This window comes from Microcaecilia unicolor, chromosome 1, assembly GCF_901765095.1.
Source record: "Microcaecilia unicolor chromosome 1, aMicUni1.1, whole genome shotgun sequence".
NCBI classification, from domain to species: domain Eukaryota; kingdom Metazoa; phylum Chordata; class Amphibia; order Gymnophiona; family Siphonopidae; genus Microcaecilia; species Microcaecilia unicolor.
Window position 1 is genome coordinate 180,751,457 of NC_044031.1, and position 17,617 is coordinate 180,769,073.

At 44.0% G+C, this 17,617-nt stretch overlaps 1 protein-coding gene across 4 annotated transcripts in view; it reads right to left on the minus strand.

Annotated features, from left to right (window-relative positions):
• Positions 1-463: 463 nt before the first annotated feature.
• CEBPG (CCAAT enhancer binding protein gamma) overlaps positions 464-17,617 on the minus strand; it is a 47,953-nt gene continuing 30,799 nt past the window's right edge. For all 4 annotated transcript variants that reach the window (XM_030202818.1, XM_030202800.1, XM_030202809.1 and 1 more), the window contains exons 2-3: positions 2,373-2,907; positions 464-1,448 (exon numbers count right to left, since the gene is read on the minus strand). In XM_030202818.1, coding sequence (XP_030058678.1) covers positions 2,376-2,846 — 471 coding nt within the window. In that variant the 5' untranslated portion in view covers positions 2,847-2,907 and the 3' untranslated portion in view covers positions 464-1,448; positions 2,373-2,375. The remainder of the gene's footprint in view (positions 1,449-2,372; positions 2,908-17,617) is intronic.

A 17,617-nucleotide genomic window follows, 5' to 3' on the forward strand; every position in this document is an offset into this window, starting at 1 on the left:
GACCTATTAAGTACAGCTTACATGGTTGTGTCAAAGTTAGCATTGGGCATGCTTCCCAGTAATAATTTACTTTTCAACCTAGTACCGTTTTGAAGCTAAAATTCTAATGTTATCATTGGGTAGTGTCTACTTGCCCAGAAATAATTTAAACAGCTGCCAACATGCATTATTTGTGAAAGGGAGAAATTGTTACTGTATGTGTCGTTCTGAATTATAATTCACATGGGGATGAGAGGATAGGGTGGGTAATCAAACTTCAACATAAGATGCATTTTCAAAAAGGGAAAAGAAAAAAATAAGGAGAAAGGGTGGAGTGGTGAAACACTAGCCATATTTCTTCTTTTACCCCCAAAAGTACATTTTATTTCAGAGCCTTCTTGGTCAATTCTCACATGAGCTAACCTGGCTGTATTGGAAACTACATTGGCATGAAAACTGATCATACAACAGCAATTGTTTTTTTATCATACATCAGTCTAACAGCAAATTGTTAACAACCACTTACAGCAATAATTAAAGATTTAAAAATATAAATAACATCAGCAAAACCCTGCAGGGAACAGAAAATGGACATGGGTTACCATCATAGTTAATTCTACATTCTATTTGGATTACACTTTGATAAAAGTTATTATAAAGCTAATCAATTTTTTAGGAGACAAAGACTGCCTTTTTCAGAAGAAATCCAATCATTTTCTAAACGGCTAAATTTAAAGAAGTCCCTTCCTAAACTGTGGCTACCCCCCTTCCCCTCCCAGTTTTGCTATTAATCTTGGCTGTAGCTCACCAAGATCCCTGAAAGCTATGTAAACCTGAGGCAGAGGTGGGGGGGGGGGGGGGGGGGGGAGGGGAAGGCTGAGGTTTATAAGAAATTCTCAGTCTGCATCTACAGCAACAATAGAAAACACATCACAAGAATAAAATGTTTGAAAATGGTATTCAGTGTCCTCTTCCTGGGTCCAAAATTTGAAGGGATGGATATCTCTTGCTCATGGTTTCTAAAGATTTGTCTTGCTCTGCCCCTTGCCCACAAGACAGCAACAGAAATGTAAGAAAGACTCGGTACTTGTTCTGTAATACAATCCCCAAGCAGTAAACTATAATCTTCTCCCATTTCATCTTCTGAGACAGGAACTATTATCCTGTCACCCTAAGAGACATTAAATCTATTATAGATTACAAACCAATCTAGAGGGAGCTTGGCATGAACAGCACTTGCATCTGGTCACTGTAAGCAATGGATGGTTGGTAACGCTGCTAAAGCAGAGACTCGTCATGGAAGCTCCATTTCTGTGGTGTTTTCAACAGACATTGGCAACATATGGAGAGGGGAGAGAAGTACCAGGACAAATCAACTTGGACAGGTGACTGCATTTCAGCACTTGCAGGTGAGGCTACACACAACCAGTGATGATGTGATGACATTGTGAAGAATGTTGCAATCGTGTCTAAAAACATAAGATCAGCAGTTGTGAATCACATCCGTTGTGCCTCAGCCTGATAAGCAGTAGCCATGTAAAGCTATCATGCATCATGACATGTTCTATTAAAAAAAAAAAAAAAAAAATCCCCCTTCTCCCCCAAGCTCGTTATCAATATACCAAGCTAGAACCACTGTTATCACAAATTTAACTACTAGAAACACAGTCAGTGTGCTTTCAAGAGAGAAGTTTCCGATTAAAAAAAAAAAAAAAAAAAAAAAAAAAAGTAGTAGGCCAGGGAATAAGACAAAGCAAGCTTAAGATCAAAGATGAAAATATAACCCAGAAAGGGGTGTGGTTCTTTTCAGGAATGCGGTTAAACCTGCCTTGTCTTTGGCAGATGACAGGAACAGTTCACTGTGTGCGAGCTGAGCTGTGCAGTATGCACAGTCACTTTCACCCAGTAGCGTTTTATTAACCTTCACATGCTGTCACTTAATACCCTGACTGGGTGCATTTGATTAGGCCACTTAGTAAAGATTAAAAAGTGCTACCAATGTTCCGTGGCTAAGCATCACAGAAAGCTGAACAATGTTTTTAACACACACATGAACAAATGGAAAATTGGAAAATACAATTTTTGAAAAGTAATCAATAAAAGCTAAGTTTATAAGCAAACTCATGCTTCATTGTTTAAAAACAAAACTGAAACAAAGCAGAAATAAAACCCAAACTTCTCGGAAAAGGTAAGCCTTTGTGTGAAGCAATCCACTGCACATTTGAAACCGAGGCACTCAGAACACCTAACTCATCCTCTCTAACCTTCTGGAGCCTGGAATGGGCCAAATCACATCTAATGACTTGACAGTAGCAGTATTAAATAAAAAGGAAGCACAACAAATTCCAGCAAGGTGGTGGGGGGGGGGGGGGGGGGGGGGGGAGGGGTCCAACCTGTTACTGGCCCGCAGTGTCCTGAATTGTGCTGGGAGCAGCAGCGCTTTCTGTGCCATTAGAGGAGGGGGGTTGCACATTGTCTGCCAGGTTGTGAGCATGTTCCAGGAAAAGGTCCTTCAACACACTTAACTCCTTGGTCAGCAGCTTGATCTTAGCTTCCAACCGCTCGTTCTCCTCCTTCAGCTGATTGACCCTCTGCAGTGTGTCCTGTGCCTTCTGCTTGCTCTTTAAGCGACTCTTTTTCACTGCCATGTTGTTACGTTCCCTGCGTTGCCGGTACTCATCAGTGTTCCTCTCCAGCGGGGCGCCTTTTTTGCCATGCTTGCTGGGGGGTGTAGCCTTACCCCCACCACTGGGGCTGACCAGCGTGAGCTGTGGTACCTGCTGCAGCCCACTGCTCTGAGATGGTAAATGATGGGCGCCCAACCCGTTCGACTCCATGGTGCCAGTCTGCCCTGGGGGCTTGCTCATCAGGATGAAGCCACTGTCCCCAACTCACACTAGTGGTGATCAGCCACAATCTGGCTAACTCCTATAAAAAAACAAAACAAAGATTTGAGAATGCTGATAATTTGTAGGTTGAAAACAAATCATATGTTTCCCACCCCAGACAAAATGACAAATTGCTCCTTGGCCAAACACTTTCTCCCATCTACTCCTAAGGGACGTTAGTTATATAGACCAGAGGTGAAAAATCTGCAGTCTGTCACTGAATTTTATTAGGCCTGCGAGAGCATGGGAAGTGTACACAGAAAAAGTCAGAGTTTTGGTGATTTTAAATACTGTATTTGACAAATATTTTCAGAATAGCCACTCTAGCAGTTTGTTTCCATTGATTTTAGTCAAATTTTTACTTATCACAGGAGCTCTGGAGCTCTTACATTTCTGGTTCTGACATTATCTAATGTTGTGGCCTCCCAAGGATAGTACTGACATCCATGCAGCCCTCTGTGTATAAAGGTTGCCCCCCCCCCCCCCCCCCACAATATAGATCATAAAAAGCTAAATATCACTAACTACTACTACAGCACTCCACTCTAATGCCCAAAGTGAGGGGCAAATCAATCACATTTTAATAAGATTAGATTTGGATTGATGTATGAATTTTATATACTGGTTCATACTGAAGTGTTAAAGCAATGTAATGAAACCCACATGCCCTAAAAGAAGTAACCAAAGTAGAAGCACAGAACAGGTTAAAGCATTTCCTTAAGGTTTCAGCATCTCATGCTAGAAAGTGGTAATTAAAAAATCTCCAGGCAGAAACCTAGGATACAGAAATATGACTTAGCCTACTTTCTAAAGGAAAAAGCAGCTTATAAAGTGTGAATAGGTGGCTCTAATAATTCTTTAGTTTTGTCTCCCACCACTCTAGACAGTAAGTTCCTTTAATTGTGGGTAGAACTTTCTGTTTCAACCAGGATCCGGTCCAGGGCTTTCCAAACCTGTCCTGGTTAACCTCACAGTCTCAGCCTGAACAGCGGTAGTCTGTCAGGATATCCACAATGAATATGCATGAAATAAACCTGCATATACCCAGCCATTGTGTTCACAAATGTTTGTCATGCATGTTAATTCTGGATATCCTGAAAAGCAGACTGGTTGCCAGAGAATGTAGTAAAAGTGGTTAGCTTAGCAGGGTTTAAAAAAAGGTTTGGATGGCTTCCTAAAGGAAAAATTCACAGACCATTATTAAAATGGATTTGGGGAAAATCCACTGCTTATTTCTAGAATAAGCAGCATAAAATGTATTGTACAGTTTTGGGATTTTATTTATTACATTTGTACCCCGCGCTTTCCCGCTCATCGCAGGCTCAATGCGGCTTACATAATAACAAAAGAATACAATCTATAGTAATAGAATCAACAAAGGAGGTATGTGATAGGACAAATGAACAAGGAGTAACTGGGATAGAAGAAGTATGAGAAAAAGGATAGGGATAGGTAAGGTGGTGGAGCGATAAAGGAGAAGATGGGAAGAGCATGGAGGGTAAGAAGGTTGGTAGGAGATATTTTCTGAGTCATTGTTGTTAATGGTTATTTGAACCGGTAGATAGATGGTTTGTTTATGTTTGCTTGTGATAGGTCAAGTCACTTGGGTAAACCTGTTTGAATAGATGGGTTTTCAAAAGTTTCCTAAAGGGAAGATATTAATTAATTGACCAAATGTATCTAGGTACAGCATTCCAGAGTTGGGATCCCAGGTAGGGGAAGTTAGAGGCATGGTAGGTTTTGTACTTTAGCCTTTTGCAGTTGGGAAGATGAAGGTTAAGGTATGATCGTGAGGATGTTGACATGTTTCTGTATGGAAGGTTTATTAGTTTGACCATGTAACATGGTGACACTCCATAGATGATCTTGTGGATTAGTGTGATGGCCAGGTGCTTGTGACCTGGATTGGCCACTGTTGGAAACAGAATGCTAGGCTTGATGGACCTTCAGTCTGTCCCAGTATGGCAATATTTATGTACTTATGTGGGTTGGACAGACCCTGGTCTTTGAACAGGCAATACCAAGTCACTCTACTAGAGAATTTCTAATATGGATACGGATGACACAGAGTTAGGGGCTCAAAGGTGAAAAGCAAGCTGGTATGGTATGTATGGGTCTGGCCTAGAACTTCCTACCAGTCCCGGAAGGGCAAAGAATAAACCAGTAAAATCAGAAAGAAAAAAAAAAAGAGAAATCTGACATGAGGTGGTACTAATTAGAACTTGCACAGGGAAGGGACAGAAGCCCCCCCTGAGTATTTTACCTTCCTTCACTAGCTCCCTCTCTTAAGGATTAAAAAACAAAATTCAAATTGTTTACATTCTTTGGTTCTCTCATAGGCAGATTTGTTTCCATGGTGTTGGAGAAGCATTACTAGCCACAGACACTACTGGGAAGAGCCTCCTGACATCAAAACAAAGCGAGACTACTCTGATGAAAAGGAGACGATGATCACAGGTATTATTATTAAAAAACAAAACGGGGGAACTTCCGGGTGATGTCGTTGACAATGGCTGCTTGAATTTCAGGCTCCTCACTCCCCTGATCTCAAAGGCAATCTCCCCCTCTTCCATGCCTATAAAAACAAAAATATTTTTTATTGAGGAACACAAGCACCTAGAGCACGATCATCCATGCCAGGTCATAAAGACATATTTTTTGGCCACAGAGAAGAATAGTATGTTGCATGCAGTCAATATGGTGGACACAGTGGATTCAGGTGCGGAGGAATAAGCAGTTTCAGATTTGGACTTTATAGCTAGTGAAATCGACCAATGGTAAGGATGTGCTTAACAAAACCTCTCTCAAAGAAATGATGGAACTTAAAACAGACAGAGAGAAATGGGAACCAGCTTGAGGGAGCTTAAAACTTTAACAGAGCTGCACACGGACTTGGCAGAACAGGACTGCGGGCATCTGATTTGGAGAACAAAATAGAAGCACAAACAAACAGATTTAGATGGACTAGTTACCAGAACTGACCATTTGGAATTATAATCAGAAACTTTAATTGATAAATTAGAAGACTGGAAAATTGATCACACAAACAAATCTGTACAACCAAAGGGTTCGGAAGCGTGATGGTGATGAGAATTGCACAGAACTAATGCAACAGATACTTGTATTGTTTTTGCATATGGCCTTGATGGAAAAAATGTCAACAGTCCAATAAAGGTGGAAACAGCACACAGAACAATGGGAGCACGCCGTGGAAATGCTCTCAGGGACATATTAGCCTGTCTGCATACATTTACCATAAAAGACTTGATTATTTGCAAAGCAAGGAAGATGGGTCAGATTAAATGGAAAGGTGACCTAACTGAAATCTATAATCATTTGTCTGCAACAAAATTACGACAACGCAGGGAGTTGAAAGATATCATCCCATGTCTATGCAAGGAAATAATACCATTTAGTTTAGTTCATTTGCACTTACTATACTGCTCAAGCTAACTTGCAGATCTGGGTGGTTTACAAGCTAAAAACAGAAAATTCAGAAAAGAACTACAATTTGATAGCACTGACAGTATCACTCAGCAGTAGCACAATCAGCCAAAGATGATGGGTAAATGGAGGAGATAGGGGAAGGGAAGGAGGACAGTGTATAGAGCAAGGACCAGGGGAGGATTTAACAGTGAGACATGACAACATAACTCTTCCAAAATCTTTTATGTAATTAATTGAAAGCCTGTTCAAAACTCCAGGGTTTCAGAGCTTTTTTAAAAGTTCTTAAAGGAACGTTCAGACCGTATAAGCAGCGGGAGGGAGTTCCATTGGGCTGGAACTGCAAAAAAGAATGTGCGAAGGCGGATGGATTCAAGTTAAACTTTAGGATGTGGAAGAACAAGATAGTCATTTATTGAGCGGAGTCGTCGTGTCAGGGAATACAGAATTGTGAGGGCAGAGAGATAGTCAGGAAGACCAAGTCTATGAGCCTTGAAAATGAGAATGAGGCGTTTCAATAAAATGTATTTTTCTATTGGAATTAAGTGTTTTTTTTCAAAACAGGGGAGAAACACAATCAAACTTTCATGCGTGACATACGAGTTTAATAACCATGTTCTGTATCAATTGAAGCTTCTTCAAATTTGAGCAACAGCATCTTAAATAAACAATGTTACAGTAATTGAGCCTAGTTGTCAAGAGAGTGAAATGTGTCTTGATCGAAACATCTGTAAATCAAATGCAATTGATGGAGATGTAGAAACTGGATTTGCAAAGGCTACAGATTTGGGCAGAAAAAGTGAGACCAGAATCCAGGATAATTCCCAAATAGCAAAATGACCCCACTGGGCAGATAGGAGTTCCAAAGAGATTCAAAGGGATGGTAGGCATGGAAAGGCCACAAGTGAACTAACATGCCACTGTTTTCCCTTTATTTAGAACCAATTTGTGGGCAGTTAACCAATTGGAGACTAGAGCTAGGGAATCTTGGAGAGGAACGAGAGTTGCGTTAACTGGATCAGTGGGATATAGCAGAAGAATATCATCAATGAAGAAGTGAAAAGACACTCCCAATTGATTGGATCAGTGTAGCGAGGGGACTCAGAAATAGGTTGGAGCGGTGACAGGACTGATCCTTGTGGCACACCACAAGTTACAGAGCATGGAGAAGCTCTAGAGGAAGCGGCAATAACCTTATAAGAGTGATTAGAAATAAAAGAAGTAAACCATGCTATGACAGTTCCACCAATACCTAAAGAGGATAAGTGTGCCAACAGAAGATTATATAAGAACATAAAAGAGTAGCCATCACATTGGGTCAGACCAATGGTCCATCTAGTCCAGTATCCTGTTTCCAACAATGACCAAGCCAGGTCACAAGTACCTGGCAGAAACCCAAAACGTGGCAACACTCCATGCTACCAATCCCAGGGCAAGCAGTTGCTTTCCCATGTCTGTCTCAATAGCAGACTATGGATTTTTTTCTCCAGGAACTTGTCCAAACCTTTTTCTAACCCAGATACTACATCCTCCGGCAAAGAGTTCCAGAGTTTAACTATTCGTTGAGTGAAAAAATATTTCCTCCTATTTGTTTGAAAAGTATTTCCATGTAACCTCCTTGAGTGTCCCCTAGTCTTTGTACTTTTGGAACAAGAAAAAAATCAATTTACTTCTACTTGTTCTACACCACTCAGGATTTTGTAGACCAATCATATTTCCCCTCATCTGTCTCTTTTCCAAGCTGAAGAGCCCTAACCTCTTTAGCCTTTCCTTATATGAGGCACGTTCCATCCCCTTTATCATTTTGGCCACTCTTCTTTGAACCTTTTCTAATTCCGCTATATCTTTTTTGAGATATGGCAGCCAGAACTAAATGCAGTACTCAAGGTAAGGTCACCATGGAGTATTTTCGGTCTTATTCACAATCCCATTCCTAATAATTCCTAGTATCCTCTTTGCTTTTTTTGGACGCCACTGCACATCGAGCAGAAGATTTCAGTGTATTATCTATGACACCCAGATCTTTTTCATGGTTGCTGACCCCCAAGGTGGACCCTAGCATCAGGTAACTATGATTCGGATTATTCTTTCCAATGTGCATCACCTTGCATTTGTCCACATTAAATTTCACCTGCCATTTGGATGCCCACTCTTCCAATTTCCTAAGGTTTTCCTGCAATATTTCACAGTCTGTATGTGTCTTAACAACCTTGAATAGTTTTGTGTCATCTACAAATGTATTCACTTCACTCAACAGTTGTTAAAACTGACTCAGTACTGTAGTGTGGCCTAAATTCAGATTGTCTGGGGTGGAGGGCAAGAGTTTTACTACTAAAGGTGGATAGTTGGGTAAACACAATATTTTCCAAAACTTTGAAAAGAAAATATAGATTGGATACAGGATGGTAATGAATGGGAAGTTGTGGATCCAGGGATGATTTCTTTAAGAGAGGATATACTACTGTGGATTTCCAGGATGCAGGCACTATCCCTTAGGAGAGACTAGTGTTAATCATTTGAAAGATCCTAGGAAATAAATCAGATTCAAGAGATTTTTAACCAGGTATATGAAAACAGATCAAGATGGCAGAAAGCAGGATGAATGGACTTTATTGTTATGGATAATGAAAAAAGAGACTATTCCTGAAAAGAGGACCATGAGGTGACAAATCTGGACAGGTTGCTAAAGCTGAGATTGAAGGGAAAGGGGGAATGGATCTACAATAAATAGCTCTTCCCATTTGGCCTCCAGTTTATAGAGAAAGGGACAGTGTGCAGAGTAGAAACTACGAAGGAAGGATTACAAGCATCGGAGAAGGCTGGATTGCAAGTTCCCATCACAAAATAAAGTCACAGAAACCAAACTGCAAAGAGAGAAGTTGCCCAGATGGCAATGTATAAAGGGTAAAGGGCGATGGACTTGATATACTGCATTTCTGTGGTACAACAAAAGCAGTTTACATATTCAATGCAGGTAATTTCTCTGTCCCTAGTGGGACAGAGAGATACTGAAGAGTGAAGAGAGACTGAAATGGCAATCCTCCAAAGCATAATATATTTTTGTCTCTTACAACAGAACTGTTGAGTATGCAGCGCTTATCTCGTGGGAATGAGAGCCTGTCTTTAGGCCACATTGAATGAGACCAGATGGAAGGAAAATGTGGAGAGAGAATTATATGTAACAGTTGTTATAGTGTGGGGGTAATTTAAAAGCTTGTTTTTCTTGAATATCTGTTGTCAAAAAGTTTAAAGGTGGAGTTTGGGCACGGATTGGGGGGGGGGGGGTGATCAAAATGTTAATATTTTTCTTGTATACTAGAGGTTGGCGGGAGGGAGCTTGAATCTGGAAGATCACAAATATTTGGAATATAAAGGGCAGGGAGGGCAGGTGGAAAAGTTTTGGACAGATGGGTACTACCACCAGTAAATTCCAGAATTATAGACGAAATAGGAATTTTGAAACTGGACAGGATTGTGATGTGGAATGTGGGAGGGTTGGGGTCCCCTAATAAATGTAAGAAGATATTGACAACTCTTAAGAGAGATTTAACACAGGGATATCATTTATTCGAGAAACACATTTATCAGACATTACAATGGAAAGCCAGCAAGGGATTGGGTGGAGAAATGTTTCTATACTACATGTCCAGTTAATAAGAAGGCAGGAGTGGTGATTCTTTTGCATAACGTCTTCCCATTCAATGAGCAACAGGTAATCAAGGATAGGGAAGGTAGATGATTAATAGTTATGAGGGAATTGTTTTGGAGAACCCATTACGTCTTTGTATGCACTTAATGATCCATTTTGTGCACAAGTAATGGGACTGTTGCAAAGCTGGTTCAATTAAGCATGGGGGCTCCTAGGAGGGTGTGGCCCTGAGCAGCTGCCCCTGATGACCCTGCATAAGGCTGGCCCTGACAGCGAAGATACTTACCTGTGGCGGGTATTCTCCAACGACAGCAAACTTCTTATTCTCACAAAGGGTAGACGCTGGTCCCGCGTTGCCCAACCTGGCAAAATGCCACACTAAAAGATAGAGCTTTGAGAAGCGCGAGCTGCGCATGCGCCAGTGTCTTCCCGACCACCGCGTGAACGCTCAGGTTCAATTTAAACACAAAAGCTAAAAAACTAAATGAAAATATCTAAAAGACAACTCCAAGGAGAAGTGGGCAAGATTGTGAGAATAAGAAGCCTGCTGTCCTCGGAAAATACCTGCTACAGGTAAGTATCTTTGCTTTCTCCGAGGACAAGCAGGCTTGCTTATTCTCACAGATTGGGAATCCCTAGCATCCAGGCTAACCCAAAACAAGAAACAGTGGTCACCTGGGCCTTGCAACGGTGAGGACTTAAAGCAGATTAACCTGAAACTATATACAAACTAGATGAGACTGAAGCCTGAAACAGAATAAAACGGGCCTGGGAAGGTGGAGTTGGATTCTAGACCCCAAACAGATTCTGCAACACTGACTACCCAAACCGACTGTTGCGTCAAGTATCCTTCACAAAGCAGTAGTGAGCTGTGAATGTATGGGCACATGCTGTTAATGAGAATAAGCACACTGGGGCTGGAGCCTCAGCAGGCTGGCGAGCCGCAGGAGTGTACCTACGCCTACAGTAGGAGTAACGTACCAAAATACCTCCTGGATGAGGAGGCAGTTGCAGAAGACGCCCATCGGGAGAGAGAAGACACAGCATCAGTACGCTTCTTGATTTGGTCAGCGACCTCCTCAACCTTCTCTCCAAAAAGGTTATCCCCTGGCAGGAGGCATCCCCCAACCTCTGCTGAACAGAATGTTCCAGGTCAGAAACACACAGCCATGAGAGTATGTGCAGTGCTATACCTTGGGCAGAGATCCTGGATGCCATGTCAAAGGTGTCGTAAGTACCCCTGCCCAAGAACTTGCGACACGCTTTCTGCTGCTTGACCAACTGGCGAAATGGCTAGGCCTGCTCCGGAGGGAGTGCATCGACCAAGTCTGACAGCTGCCGTACCGAGTTCTGCAAGTACACACTCATGAAGAGCTGGTATGATTGGATATGGGCGATGAGCACAGAGGCCTGATACATCTTTCTCCCAAAAGAGTCCAGGGTCTTAGCTTCTCTGCCTGGGGGAGCCAAGGCATAGTTCCTTCTACTCCTGGCTCTGGAGAGTTGAATCCACCACCATGGAATCGTGAGGTAACTGAGACCTTACCAAACCAGGTTCCCCGTGGATCTGATATTAGGCGTCAATCTTCTTGGGGACCACAGGGACAGAGGGGATGCCCAATTCCTAATGAGGACTTTCGAGTACCTCGTGGAGAGGAGCCATCACTTCCTCCTTAGGAGGGGAGGTGTAGTCCAGGACATCGAGCAACTTGGCCATGGGCTCATCCTCCACTTCTACAAGGAATGGAATGGCCTCAGCCATTTCCCGTACAAAGGAGGTGAAACAGAGGCTCTCAGGTGTAGAAGAAATTCCACAGGACTCGTCGGAGGAAAAGTACCTGGGATCTTCTTCCGATGCCCATGAGTGCTCCTCCTCGATGTTGGATAGCAGCTCCCTAAGGGATGTCCGAGACCAGGCCAGTCTTGATGCCAAGGACCCATGTCCTTGAGAGCGGCATTGAGAAACTGGCTCCCGTCTAGACTCCGGTGAAGCTTCCTCCACCAATGTCGATGGGGTACCGGCTTGTGTAGCTGCCATCAGTAAAGACTGTGGTGTCGGCCGAGGCACAGGCTGCAGAATTGCTGGGGCTGGTGCAGGAGCAGGATCTCAGCTGCTTGGAGACACACACAATCAGCACCTCCTGGATAGAGGGGGCGCAGTCCTCCCAGTATTGACGCTTCTCGGGTGCCGAATCCCTTGGAATCCCGGAACTCCCGGCACCATGCATCGAAGGAGATCAGTGTTGGTGCTTTTTGGCTTTTGTCCGATGCATATCACCCATGCTCTTTGGTGCCAACGAGGACGATGCTGAATCCTCCTGTCACCTCGGGGTCGGGTCTGACAATGGGCGGTCCCAGAGGGCCTGCATAGCAGAAGGCCTCGAGACAGCTGGAGACCCTATCAATGTCTCACTGCTCCGTGTCATGGGGACTCAAAGCAGCCATTCCTACCTGAGCTCCTGTCAGTGCAACACTCGACGTTGATGCCGACACCTCCAACCTCGATGCTGATGGACAGGACTGGGCTCTAAAATCTTGGCTTGTTGAGCCTCTCGGGAAATCTGAGTCCTCTTTTTCATGAAGGCAGAGGACACAGTTGGCTGGGCTATGGTCGAGCCCCAGGCACTGAAGAAACCAAGAATGGGTGTCCTTCCCAGAGCGGTTGCACCGAGTACAATGCTTGAAGCCACTGGCAGTCTTCATGGACATGGAAGGAAAAACCGCAGCGGCCAAATCAAAAGACGTGATGGTGCCTGAAGAAGAGGAAAAAGGTACAAAGAAGAACAGCCCGACAGGGCAGGCCTAAAAGCGGCTCACGTCGAAAAATAAAGGAAACTAAAGAAATGAGGGAATTTTTTTTTTTTTTTTAAACAACAAAAGCAAGAAGAGCAGGTTAACAAAAAAACCACCGAAGGCACTGCAAAAAACTGCAAAACATTCTGACTGGGCATGTGAGGAACCACTACAGAAAGCAGCTGCTTCTCATGTGGAAAAAGCGAAACTATGCCATACTTTATATTGTATTTGAATATTTTTACTGTTGCAATTGTCCATTGTTTATGTTTGACTTATTCTTGCTGTAGACCGCTTTGAATGAATTCCTTTAAAAGGTGGTAAATAATTCCTAACAAATAAATAAAAATTACTGGGCATGCATGGAATGGGAATTATTTAAAAGAAAATTTTAATATAAACATGGCTACAAAAAGACGGTGCGCGAGGAGTTTTTGGGAGAAGAGGTATTACATCATGACCTAGGATTGACTGATTCATAGAGGATTTTACATCCTTCTGGATGAGAAAATACACACCCAGAGCCGCAAAGACTACTTACAGAAATAGGGCTGTACATTTAACGTGTTAATAACACACAATTAATGTGTTAAATGTTTAACTCATGTTACAATTTTTAATACGTGTTAACACCTCTCTCTCCCCCACCTGTAAACATCCAGCATTGCTCTGCCTGAACTTTTTCTTTTTTTCTCTGGCACACTCCTCTCCTCTGCAGCTTTTTCTCCCTGCTTCTCACGGCCACTGCACTCAAAGCACACTGTGTCTCACCTCGCTCCAAGCATCTCTCTGAAACAGAAGTTCTGTCAGAGGAGGCGGAACTTCCTGTTACAGAGAGGCTTTGGCACCAGCGACACAGCAGTATACTTTCACTGCAGCGGCTGTGAGGAGCAGGAAGATGGAGCTGCAGAGAAGTGGGGGCTGCTGGAGAGGTAAGAAGAGTTTGAACTGCCAGGATTAAAAAAAAAAAAAAAAAAAAAAAGAGAGAAAGATACGAATGGGGGGGGGGGGGGGGGGGGGGGTTTGCAAGTCTAAATGCTTTGAAAATACTCCTCCGTATGTCTATGCTAAATTTTTTACATTTGGATCACGCGATCAATCCCACGATTAAAAATTTTGATCGCGATTAGCCATGCGATTACAGCCCTATACACAAATATTTTCTCAAATACAATTAGTACAGATTACCCAACTGGCATGATCAGAGATGAGATACTATTGCGGTGTGCAGATTTCCAAGGGGACTGGGAGAGGATACCAATTTTCAGACACTTATCCTTCAGAAGTGGGAAAATTATGCGAAGAATTATCAGCAACATGAGGATAATATGGGTTTGTTTTGGGAAGCATCCAAAGCAGTAATGAGGGGAGAGATAGTATCTTCTGTAAAAAGTAAATACAAGAAACTTAATCAGGAAATGTTACCCTAACCAAATTACCAAGGCTTCAAATGGCAAAGAAATTAACACCAACAACAAAGGAATGTTTTCTTAATAGCCAGCGAATGTTGTTGCATCAATGCACTCAGAGAACTCTTGTTATATGCCAAATATAGTGTTTTTTTTTGTTTAAAATATGGGAACAAGGCAGGCAGTTGATTGGCATGTTTAGTACTATAAATGGCCCAAGATTTATCCTTTAGATGAAAGATGAGAACATTACTCACAAAAAAAATGAGGTTATTAACAGAATTTTTCATCAATATTATGAAAGATTCTATAAAGCCTTCTTAGGGAATGAGAAGATGACGACAGACCTTTGAAACAAGTTAACTTACCTAAATTAGGGCCCCAGGAGTTACATAAACTAAACAAACCTTGGAAGGGTACATTAATTACAAAAGCTATGGGGCAGTTATCCCCTTCACAAAATACCTGGTCCAGACGTTCTCCTAGTGGATTACTATAATTATTGGGCCATCATATAATACCTACTTTGCAGGCAGTACTTGAAGATGTGAAAAGGAATAGACAATTTCCTTATACTACTAATAGAGCCCCAATTACTACAATACCTAAACCTCTTTGAGGTGTTAAAAGAACAATATGGATTAGAGGATAAGGACTATTACAGATATTTACAAATGCCACATTATGTGAACTCTCTAACCTCGCACCCAGGGATTTGGAATACTTTTGACCAATTTTGACCACAGGAGGATGTAGTTAAAGAATTCATTGGGAAATATTATCAGGCACTAGTAAAAAAGGCCCGTTTCTGACACAAATGAAACGGGCACTAGCAAGGTTTTCCTGGGAGTGTGTATGTTTCATAGAGTGTGTGTGAGAGTGTCTGTGTGAGTGAGTGTGTCTGTTACAGAGTATGTGTGTGTGATATTGAGAGTGTGTGCGAGTGCGTATGTGAGGCACAGTGAGTGTGAGAGAGTGTTTCACACAGATACAGTGTTTGAGAGACTGTGTGTGTGAGACAGTGTGAGAGTATGGTAAAATTATGTATAATCATACCTGATAATTTTCTTTCCATTAATCATAGCTGATCAATCCATAGACTGGTGGGTTGTGTCCATCTACCAGCAGGTGGAGATAGAGAGCAAACTTTTGCCTCCCTATATGTGGTCATGTGCTGCCGGAAACTCCTCAGTATGTCGATATCAAAGCTCCATCCGCAGGACTCAGCACTTAGAGAATTACACCCACGAAGGGACACTCTGCCCAGCTCACCACCGCCGAAACGGGGGAGGGGAATTAACCCAGCTCATCCCCACACAAGTGGGGGAGGGGAATCCGTCCAGCTCATCCCCGCGGAGCGGGGAGGGACACCACACCCGCCGATGCGGGGGGATCTGGCTTATCCTGCAACCGCAACCGCGGGAGGAGCTGACTGACCCTAACACCGCCGAAGCGGGAAGGGTACAAAGCTGCCCTACAGCCGCACGAAGCGGGAGGGAGTGCCGGCAGAATTTATGTCTCAATCCAGCCCCGTAAAACGGAGGGGAGAGGAATGCAGCAGCTCACTGTAACACAAACTCGTCTCAACTCTTGAAGAATCCAAGTGAAAAACTTGAACACGAAGTCTTTCTGAAGAAACTGAAGACTAAACTTGAACCTGAAATGCAACCAGAATAAAAACAGTACAGATATCTGGGAGGGGCTATGGATTGATCAGCTATGATTAATGGAAAGAAAATTATCAGGTATGATTATACATAATTTTACCTTCCATATCATCAAGCTGATCAATCCATAGACTGGTGGGATGTACCGAAGCAGTACTCACCCAGGGCGGGACATTGAAATCCCTGACCTCAACACTGAAGCTCCAAACCGGGCCTCCGCCCGTGCAGCCACAGTCAAACGGTAATGCTTGGAGAATGTATGAGCCGAAGCCCAAGTTGCCGCCTTGCATATCTCTTCCAAGGAGACGGACCCGGCCTCTGCCATCGAGGCCGCCTGAGCTCTCGTGGAGTGAGCCTTCAGCTGGATAGGCGGGCACCTTCCCTGCGCCACATAAGCCGCTGCAATGGCTTCCTTGACCCATCTTGCCACTGTAGGCTTAGCAGCCTGGAGACCCTTACGAGGACCTGTAAACAGGACAAACAGATGATCCGATTTCCGGGAAATCATTGGTCACTTCCAAGTATCTGATGATGACTCGTCTCACATCCAGATATTTAAGAGCAGAGTACTCCTCTGGGTAGTCCTCCCTCCGAAAGGAAGGGAGACAGAGCTGCTGATTCACATGGAAGCGAGAAACAATCTTGGGCAGGAAGGAAGGCACTGTGCGAATAGTCACTCCTGCTCAGTGAACTGCAGAAAAGGCTCTCGACATGAGAGCGCCTGGAGCTCGGAAACTCTTCTGGCTGAAGTGATAGCCACCAAAAAGACTGCTTTCAACGTCAGGTCTTTCAGAGATGCCCTCGACAAGGGTTCAAAAGGCGGCTTCTGCAAGGCTCTTAACACCAGGTTGAGATTCCACGCAGGCACCACTGAGTGCAGAGGAGGGCGCAGGTGATTAACTCCCTTGAGAAAGCGCACCACATCTGGCTGCGAAGCCAGGGAAGCACCCTTCAGGCGGCCCCTGAAGCAAGCCAGAGCCGCTACCTGGACTTTAAGGGAACTGAGCGACAGGCCTTTCTCCAGACCTTCTTGCAGGAACGCCAACACTGAAGAAATTGGAGCAGTGAAGGGAGAAAGTGAGCCTGCTTCACACCACGCTGCAAAGATACGCCAAACCCTGGCGTAAGCAGTAGAGAGTAGAGCGCTTCCTCGCTCTTAGGCATAGTGGCAATGACCTTGTCTGAGAAGCCCTTCTTCCTCAGACGCTGCCGCTCAATAGCCAGGCCGTAAGGACCAAAGGGGGAGGGATCCTCCATCACCACGGGACCCTGATTAACAGGCCCTGCTCCACTGAGAGCCGCAGAGGATCGTCGACTGAGAGCCTGATCAAGTCCGCATACAGGGACGTCTGGGCCAATCCGGACCCACCAGGATTACCCTGCCGGGATGCTTTGCCACCCGGTCTAGCACCCTGCCCAACATGGGCCAGGGCGGGAACACATAGAGAAGCTCTTGTGTCGGCCACTGTTGGAGGAAGAGCATCTACTCCCAGGGATCGAGGGTCCCGTCCTCTGCTGAAAAAGCGCGGCACTTGGCAATTGGCCGATGACGCCAACAGATCTAGGCTCGGCTGGCCCCAGCGCTTCGTGATGTCCAAGAACGCCTGAGCAGATAGTTGCCACTCTCCGGGCTCCAAGGTATGGCGACTGAGAAAGTCCGCCTTGACATTCATGACTCCGGCAATGTGGGCCGCTGAAAGCTGCTCCAGGTTCGCTTCCGCCCACTGGCATAGACTCATAGCCTCCTTGGCTAGAGGGGCGCTCTTGGTACCTCCCTGGCGGTTGATA